Source organism: Triticum dicoccoides, chromosome 3A (assembly GCF_002162155.2).
Source record: "Triticum dicoccoides isolate Atlit2015 ecotype Zavitan chromosome 3A, WEW_v2.0, whole genome shotgun sequence".
Classification (NCBI taxonomy): Eukaryota; Viridiplantae; Streptophyta; class Magnoliopsida; order Poales; family Poaceae; genus Triticum; species Triticum dicoccoides.
In genome coordinates this window covers 691,146,785-691,153,868 of record NC_041384.1, presented here as the reverse complement: position 1 = coordinate 691,153,868, position 7,084 = coordinate 691,146,785, and the positions used below count along the sequence as shown (strand labels likewise).

Genomic DNA, 7,084 nt, shown 5'->3' with positions numbered 1-7,084 from the left:
AACCTAATTTCAGGCCCATAAATTCCCTAAAATCAAGAAACCACCAGAACGAGACCCGAAACAATTATTTCACTGTTGCAAGCCTCTGTTCTTCCGCGATGTCATTTGGAGGCCCTCCGTCAGTATCTTCAGAGGGGGAATCGATTACGGAGGGCCTACGTCAACCATACTGCCTCTCCGATGATGTGTGAGTAGTTCATGTTCTCTCTCTCTCTCTATCTCTCTCTATGATCTTTAATACAATATTCTCTTCGGAGTTCTATTCGATGTAATCCTTTTGTGTTGTGTGTTTGTTGAGATCCGATAAATAAAGGATTTATGATCAGATTATTCATTGAAAGTAATTGAATTATTTCTGAACTTTATTATTTGTGATTGTTATAGCTATAATGCTTTCCGATCTATGTCTTTTCTTTAACCAAGTTGATGATTAGATTTTCAGCGGAAGTGGTGCATAGTAGTAGGTTCAATCCTGCGGTGTTCTCACTCTGTGACAGGAGGAGTAGCGAGGCACGTATTTGTATTGTTGCTACTAAGGGCAAAACGACGGGTTCAATCATATTGATTGGTCTTATTTTGTCTACATTATGTCATCTCATGCTTAACACATTACTATTTGTCATGAACTTAATATGTAGAGAGGCAAGCATAGAAGCACTCTGTTTGTCATGAACTTAATATGCAGATGGATGCTGATCTACTTGTCACGGACATAATTTCTATGTACTGATGCCATAGATAACATCATAACTATGCACTATTCTATCAATTGCCCAATTTGTTCATCCACCGTATCGTTATGCTTATGGGAGAGATGCCTCTAGTGAAAGCTATGGCCCCCGGGTCCATTCAAATTACATTACTAAAACCTTAAATACCTTGCTGCAATTTATTTACTTTTATTTTACTTTGCAATTTATACATCTCCTACTCTCAAATTTGATCTTTGCAATTAACAAGTACAAGGGGATTGACAATCCTCTTGCCCGTGTTGGGTGCAATTATTTGCTCTTGTGTGTGTAGGTACTACTAAAGGTCGTTTGTGTGAATCTCCTATTGATTCGATAAACCTTGGTTCTTTATTGAGGGAAATACTTTCTGCTACTGTACTACTTCACCCTTCCTCTTCGAAGAAATCCCAACGCTTTTCACAAGTAGCAAAGACCGTATGGAAAGCTTGGGCGTCACCGCCGGTGAATCTTTTTCATGGCTTTCCATCCAAAATAGGATTTGGAGCTCTGTCCGGTTTGTTGGGTTTCGTAGTAATTTCAAAAGATTTCCTACGCACACGCAAGATCATGGTGATGCATAGCAACGAGAGGAGAGAGTGTTGTCTACGTACCCACGCAGACCGACTGCGGAAGCGTTGACACAATGTAGAGGAAGTAGTCGTACGTCTTCTCGATCCGACCGATCCAAGCACCGTTACTCCGGCACCTCCGAGTTCTTAGCACACGTACAGCTCGATGACGATCCCCGGGCTCCGATCCAGCAAAGTGTCGGGGAGGAGTTCCGACAGCACGACGGCGTGGTGACGATCTTGATGTTCTACCGACGCAGGGCTTCGCCTAAGCACTACAACGATATGACCGAGGTGGAATATGGTGGCAGGGGGCATTGCACACGGCTAAGGAACGATCACGTGGATCAACTTGTGTGTCTAGAGGTGCCCCCTGCCTCCGTATATAAAGGAGCCAAGGGGGAGGGGGCCGCCGGCCAGGAGGAGGGCGCAGGAGGAGTCCTACTCCTGCCGGGAGTAGGACTCCCCCCCCCCCCCAATCCTAGTTAGACTAGGATTCCCCGAGGGGGAAAGAGAGAGAGGGGGGCCGGCCACCTCTCCTAGTCCTAATAGGACTAGGGGAGGGGGGAGGCGCGCGGCCATCTTGGGCTGCCCCTTTCTCCTTTCCACTAAAGCCCATTAAGGCCCATATGGCTCCCGGGGGGTTCCGGTAACCTCCCGGTACTCCGGTAAAATCCTGATTTCACCCGGAACACTTCCGATGTCCAAATATAGGCTTCCAATATATCAATCTTTATATCTCGACCATTTCGAGACTCCTCGTCATGTCCGTGATCACATCCGGGACTCCGAACTAACTTCGGTACATCAAAATGCATAAACTCATAATAACTGTCATCGTAACGTTAAGCGTGCGGACCCTACGGTTCGAGAATAATGTAGACATGACTGAGACACATCTTCGGTCAATAATAAATAGCGGGACCTGGATGCCCACATTGGCTCCTACATATTCAACGAAGATCTTTATCGGTCAGACCGCATAACAACATACGTTGTTCCCTTTGTCATCGGTATGTTACTTGCCCGAGATTCGATCGTCGGTATCCAATACCTAGTTCAATCTCGTTACCGGCAAGTCTCTTTACTCGTTCCGTAATACATCATCCCGTAACTAACTCATTAGTTGCAATGCTTGCAAGGCTTATGTGATGTGCATTACCGAGAGGGCCCAGAGATACCTCTTCGACAATCGGAGTGACAAATCCTATTCTCGAAATACGCCAACCCAACATCTACCATTGGAGACACCTGTAGAGCTCTTTTATAATCACCCAGTTACGTTGTGACGTTTGGTAGCACACAAAGTGTTCCTCCGGCAAACGGGAGTTGCATAATCTCATAGTCATAGGAACATGTATAAGTCATGAAGAAAGCAATAACAACATACTAAACGATCGGGTGCTAAGCTAATGGAATGGGTCATGTCAATCAGATCATTCAACTAATGATGTGACCTCGTTAATCAAATAACAACACTTTGTTCATGGTTAGGAAACATAATCATCTTTGATTAATGAGCTAGTCAAGTAGAGGCATACTAGTGACACTAAGTTTGTCTATGTATTCACACATGTATTATGTTTCCGGTTAATACAATTCTAGCATGAATAATAAACATTTATCATGATATAAGAAAATAAATAATAACTTCATTATTGCCTCTAGGGCATATTTCCTTCACGGTTGGCCAAGAGAGGATGGACAAACTGCGAACCTTGCCCGCTCTACAAAAGGGGCATGAATCTATTGAGCACCTACTCGTCAAGTGTCAATATTCTTTGAGGCTCTGGGCTTTGGACAAAGATTGACTCAATCTTATCGACTTTTGATACTTCCGTGTGGGCAACCTCTCCAACCATCAAAGATTGGTCGGTTGAGATGACTTGTGCCGAAAGGATCCATAAAGGGCAATGCCTACTCTCATCATGCTTGTTAGTAAGATGGTTTTGGATGAGAGGAACACATGAGTGTCCCGGAGCAATGCCACCCCTCCGTTTATTCTCCTACAAGCCATCGAGAAAGAGGCAAGGCTTTGGGCCATTGCGAGCACGAAACATTTTCAGTGAATTTGCTGGGAGAATAGTATTATTGTATTTTTGCTCGTTCCCTGGCGTTGGGTTCATGTAACTTTTGTCCAGCTCCTTCTTATTTAATGAATGAGGCAAATCATTTGCCTCAGTTTCAAACAAAACTATTTCAACACATAAAATTCACATCCACTGTTTACAAAACCCAAATGATAAGTACCATACACGTGGTACGAAGCAATCTGGTCCTAACGTTTTTTACAACTAAAATTGTCATCCAAAAAGAAAAAAACAAACCCATAAAAAACTGAAACTTACCATCCGAAAGTAAGTTGCCATGCTTGACAACAAAAGTTGACATCCTCATGTCACTAAACTTGCCATAAAAAACGTTCGCAGTTGCCATGTATCCATGCCACACATGTGCCACTTATTGGGTCCTTATAAAAATATGTGTACCGACCAATGCAACCCCACTTGTAGAGGTATATCACTTTTCCTATTTATGAACCCATTACAGAGTTTTGGCGAGGGCTATGCGATGGAAAGCACAAATGATACACTTACGAAAACAATCTACGGAAACACCCTACGGACTCCATCTCCACCAATTTCCTCCCCCCTAATTTTCACTTGGGCCTCCTCCCTCTTCTTAATTTCCAATCATGCATTGCCCCATCGGTCTGTAGCTTCAATTTCGTAGAAAGTTGTCCATAAGTCTAGCATCGTTGCGATGAAAGTACCCTCTATACATGACCATGTTTGCGAAACATGGGCAGATCAGCGGCCCACAAAGTGCGGGTGCGGGGGCTGCTTGCTCCACACCCCCACCAAATTTTGTGATCCAACCAAAAGAGTCAAAATGCATCAAGATTCTCATTTTACTTGTCAAAATTTGTGATATATTCAAAAGATATATACATCAGCCGTATTTGGGTTATCCTTTTGGTTTGCAGTATGATTTGGGACAATTGGATTTAGATCAAACGATCTAGGGAGGTTTGACGCACTTACTACCAACACTCTGATGTGGTTTCCAACCATTAATCTGATGCGAATAAAAAGGGATCATCTAAATACAGGATTTTGTTTATGATATCAGCCAGTTCGTATACCTCTCTTTAAAACTGAACCCTAGCTACTGGACCAACTTACAGTTCACACATTACAATGGAGAAATAAATTAAAAAATAATATCAAGTTTTACAATAAGAATCATCCGGCAATACAATGAAGGATCCATGCAAATCCTTGCCTGCATCTTCAGTGTTTTTATTTTGCACTAATAATAATTATATAAATTCAGGGCCCAACTTCTGCACACACGTCCTTACCCAGATTAATTAGCTCTATGGCTGAGTGAGGCCATTGGCGCCACACCTCTTGAATTCCGGCGGCGGCGGGGGCAGGCTGGTCTCTGGCGTTGGCCCGTTCTCCACGATGAACGCCGTCGCCATACCCATGATGATGTGGAACTCAAAGTGGCAATGGAGGTACCACATCCCGGGGTTGTCGGTGACGAAGCGCACAACAGCCCAGCCGGTCCTGGGCACATGCACCGTGTTCCTCAGCTGTGGGTTGTGGTAGTTGAATTTCTTGGGGTCCGTCATGGGATTGTAGTTGCCGAGCCCCGTGGCGAGGACGAAGAAGTCGTAGCCATGGAGGTGCATGGGGTTGGAGTCGCTCTGCAGCAGCGCCGTGCTCTGGAAGATGATCTCCACCGAGGTGTTGTACCGGAACCTCCGTAGCTTGGTCGCCTTGGACGTCGGCTCCAGCGCCTCCTCCAGCGGCCCCGGCGGGATGAGGGAGCGGTCGGTGTAGTTGTACGGGTGCGGCGGATGGTCGGGGAGGTCCTCCGTGTACACTCCACTTGTCCGTTTGTCGTAGTACCTCTCAAGGAGTGATGTGTTCGTCGGGTGGCGGAAGGACACGTTGTTCATGGTGGCCACTACGATGGTCTCAGGACTCCGGCGACGCTGGCATGTCTTGTTGGTGCCGCGACAGATGGAGCCGAGGCCGAGCGTGAAGAAGAGCCGCTCGTCGACGTGCATGGGAACGCGGTGGCGGTCCGGGTGGGCGAGGCCGGTGAGGTTGCTGTGGAAGTAGTAGGACGGCATGGTGTTGTGCTGGCTGGGCATGAGCGGCGTCGGCACCTGCAGCCCGTTGTTGTTGTGGGAGGATCCGGCGTAGCGGATGAGGCCGCGGGAAACGAACCCCGGGATCTGCGGGTCAGGCTCCGGCGGCTGGTTTGCGAGCGCCACCATATGGTAGTGCGCGGGCAGGGCGTCAGCGGCCATGAGCACGTCGATGGCCTCCCCTGGAGCAACTGTCACCATGTCCGTCTTGTACGGCGTCAGGTAGTATCCGTCGGCACCCACCACGGTGAACGTGTGCCCAGCAACCTTGAAGTAGTACTCGGAGAAGAGCGCCGTGTTCACGATCCGCAACAGGTATGTCTTCCCGCGCACCACGTCGAGGACGAAGCTCTCCTCCGGCTTGCCAGAGCAATTGCTGAGGTCGCCCAGCTTGCCGTTGATGGTCGCCGACAGCGGATTGTCGTCGAAGTTACCATCATGCATCCTCCTGTCTAGCTCGACGAGGTCGAGCTGCCACCACTCGCCGATGATGATGGGCACGTCCTTGGCGGGCGTCGGGAACGGGTACATCCCTCCCTTGGGACGGATGATGAAGGCGCCGGCGACGGTGGCGCGGAGGCAGGTGACGTGGGCGTGCCACCATAGCGTGCCGACCTGGCCAGTGACGTTGAAGTGGTACACATGGTCGCCGCCAGGAGGGATGGGGCATTCGGTGACGAAGCCGGCGCCGTCGGACCAGCAACTCCTCATCTGCCGGACACCGTGCCAGTGGATGGTGAGCCCGTGAGGGAGACGGTTGATGACATGGACAACAACCGTGTCGCCGTCGGTGATGTCGATGGTGGGGCCCGGCAGCTGCCCATTCACCACGTAAATCTTGGTGGTGTTGCACAGGTGCGTCTGGTTCATCTCGTGCACCTGAACATCATTAAGCAAATACGTAACTGATTGGTCAACAGTCAACTAATTAAGAGGTTAAAGATGGTGACAGTTCATAAAAAACCACACACAAACTGAAACTAGTTTTGTTTGTTTGTTTTCATGATGCACATCCAGCCTAAGATTTATGCGCAAAGCAAGTTTACTTTCGTCACGACCTTCGGAAGTAAACCTACCGAGAAGTGATCAAGAAGATGCATTAATGAACTAGATACATAGATCGATATTGTACTCACGACAAAGGTGTGTTCCACGACGGCGGCCTCACCGCCGGCCGCCGCCGCCAGAGCCGCAAGGACCAAGGCGCAGAACATGGTCGCCGCAATGGAGAGCTTCTCCATGCTTGTGTTCCTCTGCAAACTAAGTGCTATATATGCCACTCTCGATCGGTACTTAACTCGCTGCTCAATGGAAGGGTGGTATGCTAGGCCTGTACCGTGGCCTATATATACACCCGAGGGACTAGGCGTCGGAATCCTACGGGCGTTTGCAATCGTTGACTTGAGCAGGCTAATCAAACCAAGCGACATGAGCCGCCATGTTGATATCATGGACCACGTACGCAAGCACAGTAGAATTCGTACGTCGCCACCTAGTGGCACATGCGTGCAGCTTGCATTGCATGGCTATTAGCTTGCTAGGCCGGCTAGAGGCGATGCTTCATGGAAAGACCGTGATGTGAAGGGAGAGGGAGATTACAGATTAGCATCATTGGCACG

At 48.2% G+C, this 7,084-nt stretch overlaps 1 protein-coding gene across 1 annotated transcript; it reads right to left on the bottom strand.

Moving 5' to 3' along the window:
* Positions 1-4,585: 4,585 nt before the first annotated feature.
* Positions 4,586-6,722, bottom strand: LOC119273025 (laccase-19-like). Its single transcript, XM_037554343.1, has 2 exons — positions 6,602-6,722; positions 4,586-6,344 (listed from the first exon to the last, which is right to left on the bottom strand). Exons 1-2 carry the CDS (start codon positions 6,704-6,706, stop codon positions 4,680-4,682), a joined length of 1,770 nt encoding a protein of 589 aa, XP_037410240.1. The 5' UTR covers positions 6,707-6,722; the 3' UTR covers positions 4,586-4,679.
* Between the last annotated feature and the right edge of the window lie 362 nt (positions 6,723-7,084).

What these genes read in the sequence shown, in the direction of transcription:
- LOC119273025 (XM_037554343.1), bottom strand. Translation starts at nt 6,706, where the DNA reads ATGGAGAAGCTCTCCATTGCGGCGACCATGTTCTGCGCCTTGGTCCTT. An exon ending in TCGTGGAACACACCTTTGTC is followed by an intron (nt 6,345 to 6,601) that starts GTGAGTACAATA and finishes AATGATGTTCAG; the next exon opens with GTGCACGAGATGAACCAGAC.